Raw genomic sequence first — 20,527 nt, 5'->3', positions numbered from 1 at the left:
CTTAAACTGATCACCTTCCAATCACACGCCCTGCGGCCTAACCTGCTGACTCACACGATACCCCACCTATTCACTATGTTGCGACCAGTGCACCAATAAGACATAAATGTCAATGTGTCAAACCACAGCCAAACCACTGAGAAGGACCTCTAGCACACAGCATTCTCCATCTGGCCTGTTTAATGAGGATCCTCCAGCTGTTTTCTAAGAAGCCCCCCCGATTTCCTTTTATTAGAGCCCAAGGAATTCAGACCAGTCAGCACTAGAGGTGACGGAAAGTTACAAACTAAAAAAAAAAAAACAATGTGGTGAATGCAGAACGCTCTTGTGTGTTTCGTTTAAAACACTATGTTAGAACAATTTGAGGGAGAGAACTGGAAATGTGAAGGGTAGGGTTAGGGTTAGGGTTAGGGTTAGGGTTAGGGGGAAACAGGTTAATTGAGGGCAGACTATAAAAAAAATAAAACATATGGACCGGAGGAATGAAGGAGGTGTCAACAGTACTGGCACCCATTCATGACCCATTCAATGGCTTCACCATGGTTGATCCATGCCTCGTACCTCACTTCCAGTTAACACACATGAAAAGAAGTTGCTTCTGACATCCTATAAATTTACAGACCTAAATGTACTAAATCTACTTGTAATATTTGAAGACACTCCAGACCCCCTGTGACCCTGAACAGGACAAGCAGTTACATAAAATAGATGGATGGATTTACCTTTTTAACACAGATTAGTGCACAAAATATGCTAGCACAAAAAAAATCAGGATATACGTTTGATTTATTTAGAAGATGCTTTTATCCAAATTTCTGAGTAAGTAGAGTCAGCCATTCCCTGGGCCAGTTGGCGGTTAAAGGCTGTGCAGAAGATCCCAAAGGGAAAATCACTCTGCTGACTATGGGATATGAAGCAACCTTCTGACCACAGACACTGTACCCTAACCCATTGCCCCACACACCACTACAGTCACATGACAGGGGACAGTATGATGGAATGTGAGTCTGTTGCTATACGCTCACAATAGGCAATTCAATAAGTCATCTTTGGGTGGTAGAAAGACACCAACTGAAATATGGTGAGAACATGCAGACTCTGCGTACATGGAGCCCGGGATGGAGACACCAACAGCCCTGAAAGTGTGAGGCGATAGCAAGGTCTAACAAGACACCATGACTAAGCTTGCAGATATTTCACGTTTATTAAAAATGACTTCTTTGTTTGGCTTGAGAGGCATATTTATATCAGCAAAATCAAGGATGTAAAAAGTGACATCCTTATCTGAGGCTAGGGATATGCATATCGCTACTAAAATGGGGATTCTTTTAATCTGAATATTTTCCTTTTGAAAATCAAAACCCTAACCCTAACCCCCCCCCCCCCCAGCTCAACAAAAATCCTTATTAACGATACGAATTGGCTATGAGACTATGGAGGGTGTTTTGTGACAATGTTGAATATATGAATGACATTTTACTTATTTTAATCGCACATTGTCATTTAAATAAACATTTATTGTTGTTGCTTTAGCTTTGAATTGAATAAGTGAAACTGTTGGTTTTGCCAGCTTGTTAATAGTTTAACTCAAAGCCAGGCCTGGTGTGTTATGAAATGTATGCTTAGTGATAATGCATGTTTGGGTTGTTATATAATGTTGACTTATTATACGGTTAATAAGCTACAGAAACAAATAAAATCTGTCACAGAATTGTACGGTCACATTACCTTTAAACTGAAGAACCAAAAATTAATTTTATTTCAGGTAATCATTTAAGGACTAAATAAGGGCAGATTAAATAAAATATTTCATCTTGTGCATCTATTAATAGGACCAATAATTAAATGTTTTGGTTATGCTTTCGAGGCAGCATGGTGGTGCAGTGGTTAGCACTGTAAGGGGCGGCATGGTGGTGCAGTGGTTAGCACTGTAAGGGGCGGCATGGTGGTTCAGTGGTTAGCACTGTAAGGGGCGGCATGGTGGTGCAGTGGTTAGCACTGTATGGGGCGGCATGGTGGTGCAGTGGTTAGCACTGTTGCCTCACACCTCTAGGACCCGGGTTCGAGTCTCCGCCTGGGTCACATGTGTGTGGAGTTTGCATGTTCTCCCCATGGGGTTTTCTCCAGGTACTCTGGTTTCCCCCCACAGTCTAAAACATGCTGAGGCTAATTGGAATTGCTAAATTGCCCATAGGTGTGCATGTGTGAGTGAATGGTGTGTGAGTGTGCCCTGTGACGGGCTGGCCCCCCATCCTGGGTTGTTCCCTGCCTCATGCCCATTGCTTCCGGGATAGGCTCCGGACCCCCCGCGACCCAGTAGGATAAGCGGTTTGGAAAATGGATGGATGGTTATGCTTTCTTTAAACATACCTTTGTAATATAAAATTTTAAATTCAACATATAAGTAATATGCTGCCTGCTGAATTCTAACATCAGATTTAAAAACCCTTGGTCAGTTGCCCTAATCCACACACCAACCAACATTAAGGCTTGAGAGGTCATATATTGGAACTATATACAAAAGGTAGAACATGTCAATAGAAACAGAAAATAAGGGTGCTTACCTTACAGTAACATATCAGGAAAACACCATTTTATAAGCATAAAAACTTAGAGTTCTGGCCAGTGTTGCATGGCGATACAAAACCATCCTCTTCCATCAGGGCCCGTCAACAGTCGTAATCAGATTACAGAAATATTCTTTCCGGATCCTGGAAACCACACTCCTATGTTCCGTTTTGGATCACCTACAAAAAGCCTAAGAAACTATAGTAAACGTGCCTAAGGAAATCTGTGCAGCCCAACACCAGTATGTCTGTCAGTCTGTGCCACAGACTGAAAGATTTCACATAGAATATGGTTAGTGGGTCACATTATATAGGTGCATACCCTAGAGCTGTAATGGGATTTAGTTGGCTGAATGTCAGAACCTTGCGGTATTACCACAGGCAGGGTTGCGTCAGCGGTGCTTAACTTGTAATGTTGGGTCACTTGCTTAAATACACTTTGACAGATGCTCCCTTTGAAGTGCTGATGCTTTTGTACCAGTAATGTCAGTCTGAAAACATACATGATCACCAACATTATAAGCATTTAGGCAACACCACATGTTACCAGCAGGGAACATGCTCCAACTTGAAAATACCCATCATGGTGTCATTGAGTGTTTTCTATCAGTAACAAACTTGATACATTATAATACAACTTAAATTTCCAACACAAAACTTTGGATGTGGTTATTTCTTATCAAGGTGAGTAATATCAGAGCTACACGATTTGTATGCTTATCAAATACTGTGCTAGTTTACAGTTTCATGCTTTATATACCTAGTTAGTTCAAAGCAAGTACAAACATATCAGTAACCCAGCTTATAGTTACCTGTCAGTTACATGGTCAATGACTAAACTGGCACAGCCATATACAGGAGTACATGCCTTGTAGAGGGCTAAATAATTACAGGGATAAAACATGTGGGATCCAGAAAAGAGTTTAGTTCTGAAGTATTTCCTTATATGAATAGATATGAATAGTGCCATTTCTGTGTATTCGGGACCTTTTATCAGGGTCTTAAATCAGGACAGGCATTTAAGAATGTAGACTCAACACTGTACTTAAAAAAAGAACTATCAAAAGTAAATGAATAAAATGTGCCACTAAGGTAACCGTAGAAACCAGCAGAGACAAACATATTTTCCAATGCATGGCAAAATCAGCTTGATGAAAATGACTCGTCAAAGTGTTGGCTGTAACAGTTAATATAATTATATATAAACACGTGTACAAGCAATATGACAGAGGAGGTAATAAAAATAAGCATCAGCGATATATCATAAACCAGATACAATATATACAATATAATAGCTATAGACCAATCAGTTGTTTAAATATGAATAATTCGGTGTTTCTTGTGGATGCAGCATTTTCGTGCTCGTCTCGCCAAAGACGGAAACAAAATGTTAAACAATCAAAAAAAAATTTTAATTCAAGAGAAGTGACTCATAACACGTCCTACTGTAGTCATTTTATCAAAAAGTATATCAGTATGACTGTAACAGAACCTGCTGCATTCATTTGACTTCATACGCATAAATTCAACTGGTACCTATTGTTCACATTAGCATCCAAACAACTTAAAAACTTTATATCACAAAAATATTTTGTTCTGATGAACAAAGGATGAACATCCACTCAAACCATCAGCTCATTTTCTAACCGCTTATCTTGGTTAGGATCAGGGACGGATTACGGACCGGGCCAGCGGGGCCACTGCCCAGGGGCCCTTGGGGTGCAGGGGGCCCGTGGGGCCCCTAGCCCAAAACAATTTGCAACGCTTAACAATGTATTTTCGTTTGTCTATTTTAGAGGGCCTACATTCTTTGATCCTCTGCCTACAAGGGCCCCTGACCCTATAGGGAGGGCGTTTGGCTGCAAAGGGCCCTTGAATTGTGGTGGTGGTGCTGGTGGTGGTGGGGGGGGGGGCTCGCGAACGTTTTGCCCAGGGGCCCACACAACCCATAATCCGTCCCTGGTTAGGATTATGATAACATACCTGTAAATAATAATATACCATGAAGTATTTACAGCCATCCATTTCCTGGTATGTTTTAAAGCTGCTTGGGGTATTTATTTAAGAAAATATTAAAAGTTAATAAAAATGAATTTCATGGTCTTATGAATTGCTTGCAAAAAGGATATATAGTGAATACATATTTTTACAACAATCGTTCCTTGGAGGTGATACACAGGAGACATTAACAGATATACAGAATACACAGAACATCAAATGTACTTGTTTAACTTATGCTTAGGTCTACATGTACAGACACCATAACCTGGGGGGGTGGATTTACTCAACCTCTTCCAGAGCACAGCATCCAATGAGCAAAAAGAGCATTTGGAAAATGCGAATGGTTGCAACTAATTTTAGAAAAACGCCATGTAAGTGCACTATAATAATTTAAATAAAGTGACGTAACAAAAAAGTAACAGATTTTTAATCATTTTTTGGCAAATAAAGATGCAGACAGTGATAAAAAAAATTACTTTTCACGTTGGTCAAGGTGTGAAGAATGTATAAAGATGTTTATTATGTTGCTTAAAAAAAGTAAAAAACTTTTCCCTTCATTGTTCATAGTTTAAAAATGGCAGTGATATACATGATCTACTTGTTCTTTTTTACTGCCCTAAATATGTATTTAAACATTAAATAATTTTATCATTAAGTGCAACATCATTTTAGGGAGCAATTGTGTGCTTATTCCAACAACAAGCAGTGTCAAGCAGATTAATAAGAATACATAAATACATGTAACACTTCCATGGTTCATTGTCATACGTTCTTCATGTATGATATGGCACAACATGGCTCACGATTTACATGATGTAAGCTGTCATACAAAATGCGCTTCCCTGTGCTCCAGCTCCGGCAGGCGTCGGGGTCGCAATCTCTGGTATACAGGCTTGACTGGGAGAGCGTCCTGCACACCGCAGCCAGAAAACTGCGGCTGTGTCACAAGAACATTTGTAGATTCCACCTCAACGTCAACAGTTTCTTCATCGACAGACTCCTCCACACTCACCTCTCCTGCACTGTTGGTGGGTGAAACGTATGCCTTCACCTCCACATCTGAGGACTGCGTCATAGTGTTGTTCTGAGAAGGTTTGTAGAATGTTCCGGGTGGGGGCTGTAATGTCCGGGGTGCCCTCGAGACAGTGGGTTTAGGGCTGGAGTCATTTGCATCATTCTTCAAGCCTCCTGTGATATATTCTGATGGTACAGTCAAAGACAGTTTTTCAAAATCCCCTGATTCCTGTTGAGGGGAAATATTGACCGTAATCTTCGCAGTTCTAGGAGTAACGCTGTAATGCCTGTACTGCTTGTCCCATGTTCTCCTGAGGGTCAGATTTTTGACACGCGTGTCTTGACTGTGGCTGTTAATGCTGGAGCCAGACCGGTCTGGTTCCTCCAGTTCCTGTATGGGAGGACTGCGATCACAATCTGCTGTGCTTCTGGAGTTTACCTCATTGGCCTGGGCCAGGCCGGATGGGTTATCTAGGGCAAGGCTCACGGGCCGAGACGCCAGTCTGGTCCGCAGAGGTCGCAGATGGGTTTTGGTTGGGCTGTCATAGGACTTGCTAAACACCAGCTTGGATCTATGGATCTCCTCCTTATGTCCATTGAGTTCTTCTGAAACCGAGCTGAAAACTACAAGAGCAAGATTTAAAAATTATGGTTTTGGCACAAAATATTGATGAATGTTAGAAAACATCACAAAAACTTTATACATTGGCTGTATAAACATATTTACCAGATGATGTCTTCCTCCAGTCTGAGTTGTCCTTTGTTTCCATTACCTCATCCATCAAACGATTAGAAGGAATTACAGACGAGTGCCGTTTGTACACTTTAATGCTCTCCTGTAAGGAGACCAGAAAGTATGTTAGAGTCGCTCCTGGTATCACAGCATGCTTTTTGTTGGACACCTCCTGTCTGCTTCTCAATTGCAATCCTACCTCCTTGATGTCCACCAGAGACTTTGAATGCCTGCTGAGCATCTGTTCCTTCTCCTGGGGGGTCAGTCTTGGTGGCATGTCCTTTGGGGTCCCTGGAGAGGTCCTGCTTGCTGGGGGCGATGGGCTGGTGGGGATGTCAAAGATCTTTTCATAGTGGCGGATCAGTAGCTCCACGATGAGGGCCTGGTAGGGGTAGTCTACCAGCGAGGACAGCGAAACGTCGGCGTCCACCTGCCTCGGCTTGATGAGCGTGGGCCCAAAGATGATCCCCAAATTGCTGGCTGTCATTTTGTTCTCGTCTGCCTTCTCCGTTACTCTACATTATGAATTATGAAAGATTTCAAAACCTCAAAAGGTAAAGGCATCAATACAGCTAAGTAACCCCCTACAACAATACAATTGGTGTGATTCACTACAGATTAGGTTCATTTATGTTCCACTACATTGAGACCTGAGTCCACTGCAGGACATTCAAGCAAGCAAACAACCAACCAAATAAATGCAAAGAAAAATTCATAGCCACCAATTCACCTACAACAGCGTTTTTTGACCCAGTCCTTAACAGCCCTTGGACAGGCCAGATTTTTTCCTCATCCAAGATCCCAACACTCCTGTACCAACTATTTGGTGATCTTGATTGTTCAATTTGTTCTTAATTGTATGGTTCAGGTGTGATGGGAACTGGGAGACAGCAAAAATGTGGACTGTCTGGGGGTCCCCAAGGACTATGTTGAGAAACAATGATCTGGACGTAGGATAGTCATGCAAACAAAGAGAACACACTAACTGTACCAAGCAGGGGCTCACACTGCACAGACGGGTTCATATTAAATGCTTGTTTCATAGACACACACATCGGCACCTCATGTGATTCCTGTTGTCGATTACGCACTAAAAGTGCAGCCTGAGGGTGGAACGCACCTGTGCAGGTGACCTATGAGGAAGCGCAGGGTCCGGTAGTGTACTGGGGGTAGCTGCCGCAGCAGATCTTTCACCTTGAACAGCACCCGGTTGAGTTCGACGCTGACCTGGGATTGGTCAGTAACAGCGCCCCCGGTGGCCTTGTCCACCTCATCCACGATGATATTCTGGCTCTCCTTCGCCAGGCCAATGAAGTCGTTGTAGAAACGGAACAGGATCAGTGGCTCTGGGAGCTACAAGGGTAAAACCATGTTTACCAAGGTTCACAGGGTCCCAGTCAATCAATTATTTACTGATATCATTCATGTTTTATACTCATCTATAATCTATTTATATTCATCTATATCTACACACAATTTTTCACTCACTGGTACTCCACCAAGTGTCATGTCATGTGACAAAAAAAAAGCGATTTGATAATCCTGGAGAGTGGGGAGCATGGCTGATTCATACCCCGAGGAATGGGGGTTCACTGCTCTGGCCACATTCTCTGGTTGTCTCCCACAGTCCACAAACTAGTTGAAACTGTGCGTCTAACCTGACTGCTTATATGAATGTATGCTATGCGTGTTCAATGTGCTGGAGTCTCAGGATGCCTCAGGCCCTGTACCGGATAAGCAGTTATGAAATTTGGATGGGTGTAGCAGCCTTTCCATGTCAGTTTTCACTAGAAATCAAAGGTGACACACCAGGGTGGCACTGTCACTTGGCGGCGTACCTGTCGCAGGTAGAGTTTGAGCACGTTGCTGATGTCGTGAGGGTACAGCTCAGAGAGTTCAACCAGGTCCTTGCCGTTTTCAAAAGCCTGGCACAGCTTCTCCACCCGGGACTTCGCCCCATTGACACGGTATATACCCTTAATCCAGAAAAACAGATGTTAAGTGGAACAACGAATGAATGGCTGGTGAGTGCACCTAAGAGATTTTGAAACAACTGAAACCAGAACAGCTAAGGCACCTTCTGAGCCATTAGCAGGGAGTTCCATGCAATACTTTTCCTGTCACTGTTACTATTTATTGTTGCTTATTATTTATTGTTACTATTATTATCTAAATGTCCATTAATTGCCTAAATGCATGTACTCAGCTACTGCATCCATCCATCCATCCAGCCACCCATCAATCTATCTATCCACCCAACCACCCACCCACCCACCCACCCATCCATCCATGTCAAAAGTACACCTACATCTGTCTTCATTTTAGCTGTTATTCACCTTATAGTAAAAGGCTAATATTGTAATGACCGAGAGAAATGTTAAACATCTCAAAAATTTCTAAAATTCTCTCTGCAAAATATCTTCTTTTTGCTTCTACAACAGTACAGAAATCAGCTACCTTGCTCTTACTCGTTGACCCAGCTCATCCAAAATCAGCTCTATAGGGTTAAAGTGAAGGGTGGTCATCTGTCACAGCATCTCTTTCCTTATTCATAAGATAATACTTAAATAGCCCAAAAGTGTCCCCAGGGTTGCTATGTTAAAATGATTTTTAGTAGGTGGGTCCAGAAGTTTGACTGGTTCTCCCTCTCTCTCCCCCTCTCTCCCCCTCTCGTCTGCTTAGCTCTAATCTGCTAACACAGCAGGGTGTCGCGCACAGGCGCCGGTACCTTGACGTTTAAGGCACGGTGTTCGATCTCCGACGTGCACTTCCTGATGATGAAGGGGATGCCGTCCGGGTTGTTCTGAGCCGCCTGTGTGAAGTCGATCCCAAAGAGGTGCAGTCTGCCCTGCAGCTTCCTGTGGCCACACTGGATTGCCAGCGTTTCCAGGCACTTTTTGTGGCAAGCAAGAGAGCACTAGGAAAAATACATATATAAATACATTCATATACAGCTCAATGTGTTAAAACACAATGCCTCTGATCAGAAGGTCGTCGGTTCAAATCCTGTGCTTTGCAAAGTGATTTCAGTGGTAGGTCTTTGAGCAAGACCACTAACCCCAATTTATCTTGGCTGACCTTACTTTCTCAACTGTACTTCTCTTTGGATAAGTGTTTGCTAAACAATTTAAACATAAAATAAACATATCTAGGGAAAATAATTCTATCTAGGAAGTATAATTCTTCTACTTTTGGCATGAGTAAATAAGCTGACGGAAAGTCCTGGTACCTCCTCACACTCTGCCCCATGGAACACGACCAGACCGTCACATTCCCGGCACTTGGAGGGGGAGCGCAGCTTCCGTAGCTTGTGCGTCTGGGCGGCTTTGGACATGTGAGTGTTCCGGAAAGGTCCAGGAGAGCTGCTAGAGTCATTCGCCATGTCACTCAATCCTGGAGGAGCATACCAAAGGTAGATGAGTAAATAACATTTTAATAACAAAATTTGAAAGAGTTATTTTAAAATCAAATCCATATTATTCACTACATGAACTGCATATACAACTTATGAACATGCATGTGATGTATATTATAAATATATTTTTTAATTAAACTTGAAGAAAACCAGTACTACTGACAGCTTCTTGAGTTAAATCATTTCCAAATGTCTACCAGTGGTTCAGATAAGGGCTGAACTGGGCATTTCCCCAGAGGGCCGACGGACTTGTGGGCTGGCAAAATTCATCCTGGGTATGTATGTAGACAAAGGTCCATGGGCGAGTTTTAATCCCAGTCCAGCCTTGGTTCTGACTCACGTTCAGCACATTATAAATTAAAAAAAAAAAAACACCTTGTACAGCTGATTCTCTCCTGACACTCGTCTGACTCACCAGTATCCAGGGGCGACGGCAGCTCCCTCTCGTCCAGGTCATCTGCGGAGGACATGGTGCCTGTCGAGGGGGTCCTCGGAATCCTCCGTTTGAAGTCACCTGCACCGGGGACATGGTCGCTGCTGTTATCGTGCGCATCTGTTTTTAACGCATCTTCGCATGCCACGTGTCGCTGCAGGAGGGGAATGGTGGGGAGCGGGGGGTACTTGGCATATGTGGTAAACTGCCCCCCCCCCCCACACAAAAGACCTCACAATGTGCATCATGGATTAATTCACACCTCCATTCAGCGATCAAGCACTCGACCCCCCCCCCCCCCTCCCTGCCCCAGATGAATAGGCCACCCCAGTCAACTGCAGGACACATTCCCCGCATTTTTACACCCTTCGGCGTTAAGGCACCGACAAAGAGAGGACACTCTCAGGGCAGGGGGCTTTCATTCCTCATGACATCAACCCACAGAAATGCAGTTACTCAAACTCAATGGGCCTGGTGCTGATTTGCAGCCAGAGGACATTTCTCAGAACCATTTAACAGCAGCACTCCCTCCTGTATTAGTCACTGAAGCGGCAGCGGGGGGGGGGAACCTTCTGATTAAGCATGACCACGTACCATAACATGAGACACGATGAGGTAATGTCAGATACAGCAAGATGTTTATTGTTCCCATGGGTTATTCATTATATCTGAAAGCAAAAGCTGCATATTCTACACAAGAATAAAACAATTATAATATCTGACACTTTATTAATCCCTGTGGGGAAATTCTCTTTACTCCTCCCCCAACTTGCCTCTGTAGGTCAGAGCAAGCTGGCTGCGAAGGGCAGCCATCCGTAGCGGCGCCCAGGGAACTGAGGACTAAGAGCCTTGCTCAAGGGCCCACAGATGTGCTGGGTCTGGGCTTGAACCAGCGATCTTCCAATCACTGGAACAGAGGGTTAGCCCACCGAGTCAGACACTGCTCCCATATATAATAAGATGGACAAGGATGCTTCATATATGTCCCACTACCCATCCATCCATCCATCCGTCCGTCCGTCCGTCCGTCCGTCCGTCCGTCCGTCCGTCTGTCCAGTCATCCATCCATCCATCCCTCCCTCCCTGTTTATCCAGTACAGGGTGACAGAGAGCCTGAAATCTACCCCAGAGAGCACAGGACATGAGACAGGGGGCACCCCTGAAGGGATAGACCCGCCCAATCGGCCGAAATGAAAAGGGCTTCCTGATTATATGCCATTGCTCTGTCAGCAAGGCTGGCAGCATCTTCGCAACAAAAGCGTGTGGCGTCTTGCGTGAAGAAAACAGGTATCCCATAAAAAAACAAGTCACTTGCCAAAATCCACCCACGACCCATGAAACGAGATGACGGAATGGCAGAAACATTCATTCTTGTTTTTCCCTTCAAGGTTTCTAGAAACGGGCACAGCGAGGAGTGGCTTCAGAGCCGCAGATTCCCCAGGGACAGACATCCTTGGAGCTCTCGCTGTAAGACCTGGGCCAAACGCCTACCTGGGCTGGCGGTGGGAGAGTCCGCAGAGCGGGACTCGCTGCTGCCCCCGGCACTCTCAGAGTCGCTGCACATACCAGCTCCCTGACCACCCAGGCTCCAGGCGCGAAACGTGGCCTGGACCTTTAGTGCTGCAACACAGTCATGTTCAATGCAATTAGGTTCATATTCACCATCCTGAGGTCTTAAACAGAAGTCAGAATGTGCCGTTAGTCACAATTCTCCTTTGCCCCCCCCAAATTAACACAAACACTAATAGGAATTTCTTATGTTCTCCAAAAAGTTGATACTATCTAGTTGGACGGCCAGATGAACACCGCTTCAGATCCCAAAACTCTCCTCAGGGGCACCTCAGCCATTCCATGTATTCGATACATTTCATGACAAGCTCATATAATTCATGTAATTACTTTTAAAGTCAGTGAGGTACTGATGACCCACATAAGGTTCACTAGGGGTCAAAAACAAATGCATCGGTGTGCTGGATGGTCTCTGCAAGTACAGGGGTAACTTTAGGGGAGCTTTTGAGATGGCTAACACACTTATACAGATATAATATCATATAGTTTTACATCATAAGATATTTGTGCAGTATCTCTGTTAAACAAAAAGTGATTGGCTCAGTTATCTTACAGATAAAAACCTTTGAAGTGAAATGTGCAAAACATTGAGATAAGGAGCGTGCACCGATTACAGCACATCACCACAGGACAAACCACCTCAGTGTTGAGAACCTGAGTGCAGCCATGTGGCAGGTGATACCTCAGCACCACACTAGTCCGAATGGACCAGCGTGACTTTTTTCAAGTGGTTAGAGTGTCAATCCTGCCAACGACCCACAAGTTATTCACCGTAAACTGGAGAACCTGCTTATGGGCCTGGATATAGATTACTGTCAACCCTAACCCTAACCCTAACCCAGGATGAAGCAGCTGGAGGTGAAGGGCCTTGCTCAAGGACCCAATGCATTAGAATTACTCTGGGCATTCATGGGATTCGAACCAGCAACCTTCTAGCTGCTGGCACGGATCCCTAGCTTCAGAGCCACCACTCCACCAAAACATTATTATATAATATACATTGAGTATGGCATAAATAGCATGACTAAGTTTTCAAGAGTAAATATGTAAATTTGTCACACAAAGTTGAAAAACTAAAAACTTAACTTGTCAATTACAGAAAGGGTGGAAGGAGGAATAAAAAGGGAAAGAAAACTGGATTGATTCCAAAATGCAGGAATTGCGGGATTTTTTCCTGTGAATGCAGGATGGGTTTAATTTCCAAGCATAAAAATTGAAAACTTGTGAATTACAGAAAGAGTGGAAGGAACAATAAAAAGAGGACAAAAAAGCTGGATTGATTCCAAGATACAGGAATTGCCGGATTTTTTCCCTGTGAATACAGGACGAGGTTTAATTTCCAGGCATAATGAAAAGGCATGAATAGCACATAGTTGGGAAGAGGGTGTGAGCTGTGTTCAGGCATGACAATCAAACCCACAGCCCCCACCTGCCAATCTCATTCCTCACTTGGTCACTTTTCACCCACTGCCACTGCGTGCTAACGAGTCACCAATATGTCGCTGTTTAGTCAATCTCTGATACTAATGAGGCTGCACATACCTGCCTGACACTGCGACGGCTCATCAGCCAGGAATGTCTCTTCTATTCTGTCACAACCTATTTATCTTTAGGTCTACTGGGGCCATGGCTACCTTTTATAGTGCGGAATCAAACCTATTGCTTCCTGACAGAATAATGCTAACCGCTCCATTAATGCACTATAAAAGTGAAAATAGTTTAAATAAAGTGATGTAACCATTTTCCACATAAATGTACATATACATATCGCCGCTGTCCAATGCAAAACACGCATCTCTAAAAATCCACTAGTTTAGGAGCATGAAAAAGACATTTTCTCAGGAACGACTTCACAGGTTCTCTACATTAAAAAGCCAATACAAAAAGTAAAAAGAAGGATTTAAAAAAATGTAAAAAGTGAAACAAGTACAAAATTTCTGTACAATGCACTTTAAAGGGGGCCTTTTCATGAACGTTTCATTAGTGCACCAGAAGAAGGCCCTGCCTCAAACCCTAAAGCTTACCGTGGATGTCCGTGCTGCTGTTGGATCGCCTTTCTCCGATCTTCCTCCCCATGTGTGACTGGACCGGACTGCCCACCTCCTCATTGCTGTGGAAATCCCCGGAGTTGAGGGACATTTGCGAAAGGTTTCCGTGGGAGTAGCTGGTGCTGATCCCCGTCCGCTTATTCGGCTGCAACCTGGTGGAAGAGCACCAGGTTACGTCTGACCGATGGTGGCCATTATTTCGATGCTCCTTCACATTCACCACCCTCTGCGGTGATCTGGAGCCTTTTCTGGGAAGCCGACCATGCTGAGGGATGCCTGATTAAACGACCAGCACTGGTGTCACATGATCTGCATAAAGCTAGCCAAACAAAATACATGCCATCTTCAGACTCCCCTCAAGTTAATAACAACGATACCTGTGCAGTTTTAGTATTTATTAATTATTATTGCTATCTTACGGGTGGCACAATAACTTAGCAATTAGCTTCATACGTACCACCAGTGATGGAGATAACTGTTCGAAAAAAATGTTCAAACTCAGCCTGGGGTAAAACCACTATAATCTCCAAGTCGTGTGCATCATACGAAAGGTGACAGTGTTGCGACACTATTTTTGCAAAAAAGTAAACAATGACACGCTTGCAGTCCAGAGAAGCACTATGGTGTCCTTTAGCTATCTTCCCCTGCTCACCTTCGCTCTCACCATCTCTCATAGCTCACCCCCCACCCCTCCCCCACCAAGGTTCCAGAGCACTCTTCAGAAGAGCGTAATCTTAAGTGCTGGCGGCATTGCCGGTGAACCGCTCCTCTAAGGCTTGTCGCCTTACCCGGCATTCTGGGGCCCGGCCCCATCAAAGCAGAAGGCCTCTCTCCTGCAGAGCTCCCTGGGCAGGTTCCTGACGAACTCCGTGTAGCGGCGTCCCGGATCGTACAGCTTGGCCGTCTCACAGAGCGACTGGTGTTTTAATGGAAGGGAGATGGCCAGAGCCTGCTGCATCTGGAACCAGTTCACTGTCACCTGTGGGAGGGAGTGGCCAGGCCACAAGTCACCGCAGCTGAATCATAAAGGTGACACAGCCTATAATTATATAGTTAATATTAGAATAATAGGATCAAGATCAACCACAGAACAACACGACCAAGCACAACAACTGCAACAATGATCAATAAAAATAAATACTAATGAAGAATAACATATTGCTATTATTAAGATAAAAAAATATATTGATTCCAGAGGAACTTCTTGAATTATTCAGTAATTATTATGTGTTATATCCATCCATGCATCCATCCTACAAAAACCAATCCCAGAAAACACTGGCGATTAAGGGCTAATATTGAATGGGGTGACATACTATCTATCAGTAGCTAAACCACAACACAGCCCAGTGCCCTTCTGGAGCCAGACACTCACGGCTTTCAATGTCAAGTCGCACTGAAACACCAGCTCTCGAATCTGCGTGAGGATTTCGCCCTTGACGTTCGCAAGCTCCAACCTCTTCACCCCCACGTCGGCAACGCAGGCTTTGTACTGCTCCTTAGCCTCCTCAGCCTGAAACGAGGCACGAGCAGAATCCCATGCACGAGACAGAGAAGCCACTTTCAAAACAAAAGCAAAGATTATAACACAGCTGCACAGCTGCAGCGTGTTCCAGACAAACATAAAAAGCCTGATAAAGCAGCTTTAATAATGCGACTCATCATTGCTAATAATCGACCTTTAATTAGTTTATAGAATTTATTTTATACTGTGTTTGATTGTACCGTTATTTCACTGAACTTGTGTAACCCACTTGGACAATCACAAAAAAAATTCTCCAAATTTGATTCTTGATGTCAGTGATGCAATATTACAAGACTATTCTCTGCAGAGGAGGGATACGGGAAGCCATACGGGGTGGGGGAGGGTGCATACCTTCTGCAGTGCCTCCTCCTCCATTCTCCTCCTCTTCTCTAGCTGCTTGCCTCCACTAGTCAGCTGCTCCTCCTCGGCGCGGCTGGTGCAGGAGCGCGCCCGCTCATACTCCTCCAGCCTCTGGGCCTGCAGGATCCTGGCCTTCCGCAGCGCATTTTCCGCTTCTTGCTAAACCGCAGGAGGAAGTGAAACAGTTCCTCATGACCAAGTAGCATGCACAGGAGCATGCATCACAGTGTACACACGCACACTTGCACCCGCTCGCACTGTACTAACATTAATAAGCAAATCCAGATATGTGGACCATATACTCATATATGCCAGCTAGGGCAGATCTTAGTGCTTCACCATCTATTTATTGAAAATTCATTGTATAGTGTTACATAGTGTTGTATAGTGTTGCCCCTTTACTAACTGAATTTTTAACTGCATTTTTCTGTTTTTATGTCCATGTCTCAGTATTTTGAAAATTAAAAGTCCTCCATATTTACATTCTATTTATCACTCATACATCATATAGCAGAAGATGATAATCAAGCTACTTTGAGTTGAACATGTTATTTCATCAGGGCATATTGATATACAGGATATATCAAGAACACCTACACTTCATATTACTACACTTCACATCATAAGGATCAGTGAGCTAACTCAAAAAACTCACTATTTTTTTTTGTTCCCTCTGCCACTGCTCCTTGATCTCTTTCCTACGTTTGTCCAGCTCGTTCTTCCGAGCTAGCAGGGGCTAGAGCATTAGGAAGAAAAACAAAAGAAGTACCATTTTAAGGGAAACAGACGACACATTGTTTGTTTATAACAAATGAAAACTGCAGCAGCTGTAGTAGCCAAAAGAAACGGCTTAATTTTATACACACCTGAGTGAATTTGTTTGACTGCAGTGCAGCGGCAGTTTGCAGCACTAACTGGCTGTACTCAATGTCATTTTTAAAGGCGGAGATGTAAGCCTCCTGGAATGGCATGTACACCTTCAGCATTAAAAAAAAAAAAAGAAAGTAATTTCTGCGTTAAAAACACCGGTATTCATGCATCTTATTCGTTCCTCAGTATCTGACAGGCTCAAGCCCCAATAAGCTCGGCTACCTGCTGACTTGTGAGGGTCTTTGCAGATTCGGCCATTTTGGCAAAGGCTTTTGCGCATTCGATATCTGGAAGCACAAACGATGGTTAGAGATGTTCTTGGAGCACAAAGAGTAAAACAAACCCTGTAGAGGCAGCCTGGAGGCTATGCCACGAAGGCAAATCCATGAGATAGCATGCTTAAATCCAGCTCCACCCACTCACCCAGGCTGAGCCTCTTCTCCACCCAGGCCAGAAGATCCTTGGTGTACTTTGACCAGGCCTTGGTATAGAGCAGCGCCGATTCCACACCACTGTCACTGCCCAAGAGCACACTGTCCACCTCCTTCGCCCGTGGCGACCCTGGAAATGTGCACCGGACACCAGGGAGGGTGAGACAGAGGGGCATCTGCATCGCCACCAAGACCAGCAACCACTTGGTCTGCGTTCCGCAGGAGAAAAGCTCCCGCTGACTTTGCCCATGGAAGGGGGGGGGGGGTCATCTTAATCCTTGCTGACGCTAAGCAGACCCGCTAAGGATTTCCACCCCTTCTTTAGTGTAACAACATAGACAGTCTGTTGCAACTGTACCCTACTGCATTGGTGCAGACTGCAGCTGTACTCCCGATGCAGAAGCTTGCCGGTATTTGGTGTCTGTACGCAAGCTCACATCAAAAGCAGAGAGGAGTTTCGAAACTTTGGGGCGCAGGATCAGGCAGTGGGAATTTAGAGTTCCTTAAACGCAAACAGGAAATGTGGATGTGGAGAGACTCTTACCTGGGCTGTCATCCTTTTCAGGAGAAGATCCCCCAGATTCTGCACAAAGGTTCTCAAAAGACTTGAAAAGAAAACAGATCCAGGATCAGTAGGGTCAGACTCGACCATTTATAAATAAATATGTACATTTTTGAGATGTATGTGTCCTCCTGACATCAACTGCATGAGTGAAAAAATGTTCAAAGCATGGTTTCGTAATTTGGCAAACATGCACGTGATGCGTCCTTGAGTGATAAGGCTCATATCTAATCTCTTTTCACTAAGGGTGAATATTACATACTTCACCAAATGATTAGTTCTTAATATACATCATGAATAATACGATTCACATGGTCGCAATGGCAAACAAACACAGCATGAATCCTTACTCGGCTTTTGAGAGTCTGGGTCAGTCCCAGTGCTGATCCTCTGTCCACATCTCCCATAAGGAAGTCTGACACTCTGGAGGAAGGAGAGAGGAAGTGACACACAATCACAGCTGGAAAGCACCCGCATCCCAAGGAAAGAAGGACGCAAATTGCCTATTAATTTTAGGCAAAAATTTTTGCAAAACCAAGTGAAGAAAGTTCAGCTTGACCCTACAAAGACTCTGCTATTTCAAGAGAACTATTTGGACAGCAAATATCCTTAACTCAGTATATCGGACGTGTTTTGGAGAATTTCTCTGGATTTAGTGAGTTTGAAGAACAAATTTCCAAAGCGCCTTTTTTGTTGTTTGAGATGACAGCAGGTCACCTAAAGTTAGGCTTCCTCATCACAATTTACATGTAATGTCATTTCCCAGTCGTGTGCTATGAACTATTACCGTCAAGGCTCTGAAAACTTTACACCGTACAGTGTTACTGACATCAATGCCTGAAAGAATGCAGTTCCTTAAGAGAAGCAGAAAACACAGGCACTTACACATTGCCAAAAGTGAACGCAAACGTGTCGATGGAAGAGTGTATCTCATCAAAAAGGTTCCTCTTATTGTCTTCATTCACCTCCTTGAAGTTCACACCTGTCCAGGGAAACATGCAATAGTACAGTTACTCATTGTAGAACGCAATATCAAGAAAACAGGTATAGAAGATTCTAACAGGTCTGGATGCTATTCAGCCAAATGGCTATTTCAATATTAGTTTAAATACTAGAACTCGTGGCCATAAGTGGAAATTAACGGGAGAACATTTTAAAAAGAATTTGAGGAAGCACTTCTTTACACAGCGTATACAGTATGGAACAGTCTTCCTGCTAACGTAGTGCAAGCTAAAGCCCTGGGTTCCTTTAAATCAGAGCAAGATAAGATTAACAACTCTGAGCTATTAGTTAAGTTCTCCACAAACGAGCTTGATGGGCCGAATGGCCTCCTCTCGTTTGTAAATTTCTTATGTTTTTAAAAAAATTATTTGATATTAAAAACGGTCCATTCATTTTTCTGAAATCCCCCCTCAGTTTAAAAATAAGGACAGTTAATATATACAACTATGTAGCAGAATGCTTTTATCCAAAAACAGTACATTTGATGTTACAACTGAGAAAGCAAGCCAGTTCCTGGAATAACCATTGGGCTTTGCTCAGGGGCCCAGGGGTGAAACTACTTTGCCGACCATGGGATACTAGACTTAACTTATTACACAAGTCCATTTCGCTTGACTTTATGTTTAGAATGTATTACTGTGTACCAACAGGAACAACGAATGCCGTAATGTTTACTATTCACAAAAGTCCCCTTTGTGATGTAGGCCCAAGCACCCAAATAAGGGTGTGAGTGACCAGCAAAAACACGTTTGCAAGAGTTACGCAAAACAAGCGCGTGTGACTCAGTGAACGCACCGGAGGTCTGCACGTGCATATGTGTGTGTGTGTGTGTGTGTGTGTGTGTGTGTGTGTGTGTGTGTGTGTGTGTGTGTGTGTGCACCATGCTCGCAGACGCTGACCTCATCCCCTCCGCAGGAGTGAAATGTCCTCATTGCTTCCACAAAGTGGGGTAGCAAGTTTGTACCGGAATCTTAAAAGGCGGCACAGGCAGAAAAGAAGGAAAAGCTCTGCACTTTGTCATCTCTGTCATCTCATCTGATTTTATAAGAAGCTCAGAAACTCACCTCGTTCAAATATTTTTCAATTTAAGCCGTAGGTTTATGCCTAAATCAGCTTTTTTATGTTAAGGACAAGCAAGTTTCAGGCGCAAAACTCATTGACATTCCTGCTGTTATCCCCTAGACTTGTGGCCATGCAGTAAAATAACAGGTTTGAAACCCCCCCCCACCAAATCAACAAATCCTCTTATGGGGACCCCACCCCAGTTGGCAAAACTTATGGAGAGGGACCCCCCTGGTCATCAAAGTACCCATGGGTTGCCCCACAAAAAATTTAATTTTTTAATTGCGGCAAAAAAAATCCCTCCCAGAAACTAAAATATAATAATGAACTAATCATCAAAGTTAAGGACAACTGTATTCAGTCTATGTACTAGAAAGCCTAAACACCACAAACAGTTTAGAACTAAATGCATTAAACTATCAAGCCACCGCTTCCTGTCTCCGTACTACAATACCACAGGAAACTCAGGAATACAGCTTGAAATCCAAACAAAAGTAACCAGGCCTTACCCACTGTTACGCATCCCATTCGGCCAACTGAACTCCGGTTGATGAAACTAGCAAGATTATTCAGGTCAAATGTAACAAACTCCTGGGGCTCGGCTCAACCAAGCCTGGGAATTTTCTGAGCTTGCACTTTTTCCAGCAGCAGGAAAGGTGCCGATATGAAGCCCTTTTCCAAATAAAAGCCCTCTGGAAGGTCCAGGCAAATCTTCTGTAAGGGTTCTGGGAAGATTCCGGTCAGGCACAAAGAGCTGTACTCCTACGAGGAGAGGCACAAGCCCCTATCCAGGTCTAAGTGGTTCTTCCAAAGGCTCAGCCTGCGAGCCATGACTCTAAACCTCTGCTATTCCGAGGCTTTCCCCAGGACATCCTGAGGCTGCACGCAGGAACAATGCCCAGGGAAGGCAGCTGCTCACAATGCACGTATAGGAA

General features: G+C 44.0%; 1 protein-coding gene across 2 annotated transcripts in view; it reads right to left on the bottom strand.

Annotated features, from left to right (window-relative positions):
• Positions 1-3,740: 3,740 nt before the first annotated feature.
• The window catches only part of LOC125728837 (rho GTPase-activating protein 29-like), a 34,719-nt gene continuing 17,932 nt past the window's right edge, over positions 3,741-20,527 (bottom strand). The window contains exons 1-21 of one of the 2 annotated variants that reach the window (XM_049005518.1): positions 20,102-20,512; positions 18,414-18,510; positions 17,879-17,951; positions 17,511-17,571; positions 16,959-17,096; positions 16,758-16,822; positions 16,532-16,642; positions 16,321-16,401; positions 15,657-15,824; positions 15,156-15,293; positions 14,569-14,759; positions 13,757-13,932; positions 11,655-11,783; positions 10,146-10,244; positions 9,545-9,708; positions 9,044-9,232; positions 8,154-8,291; positions 7,436-7,668; positions 6,515-6,830; positions 6,310-6,418; positions 3,741-6,206 (exon numbers count right to left, since the gene is read on the bottom strand). In XM_049005518.1, coding sequence (XP_048861475.1) covers positions 5,392-6,206; positions 6,310-6,418; positions 6,515-6,830; positions 7,436-7,668; positions 8,154-8,291; positions 9,044-9,232; positions 9,545-9,708; positions 10,146-10,244; positions 11,655-11,783; positions 13,757-13,932; positions 14,569-14,759; positions 15,156-15,293; positions 15,657-15,824; positions 16,321-16,401; positions 16,532-16,642; positions 16,758-16,822; positions 16,959-17,096; positions 17,511-17,571; positions 17,879-17,951; positions 18,414-18,510; positions 20,102-20,120 — 3,510 coding nt within the window. In that variant the 5' untranslated portion in view covers positions 20,121-20,512 and the 3' untranslated portion in view covers positions 3,741-5,391. Of the gene's footprint in view, positions 6,207-6,309; positions 6,419-6,514; positions 6,831-7,435; positions 7,669-8,153; positions 8,292-9,043; positions 9,233-9,544; positions 9,709-10,145; positions 10,245-11,654; positions 11,784-13,756; positions 13,933-14,568; positions 14,760-15,155; positions 15,294-15,656; positions 15,825-16,320; positions 16,402-16,531; positions 16,643-16,757; positions 16,823-16,958; positions 17,097-17,510; positions 17,572-17,878; positions 17,952-18,413; positions 18,511-20,101; positions 20,513-20,527 lie in introns of those variants that run through there. The other variant, XM_049005517.1, reaches the window with a different exon arrangement.

The sequence above is a fragment of the Brienomyrus brachyistius genome, unplaced genomic scaffold (genome assembly GCF_023856365.1).
Source record: "Brienomyrus brachyistius isolate T26 unplaced genomic scaffold, BBRACH_0.4 scaffold365, whole genome shotgun sequence".
NCBI lineage: Eukaryota > Metazoa > Chordata > Actinopteri > Osteoglossiformes > Mormyridae > Brienomyrus > Brienomyrus brachyistius.
Note: the sequence above shows the minus strand (reverse complement) of the source record. Positions and strands in the feature narration are given on the sequence as shown.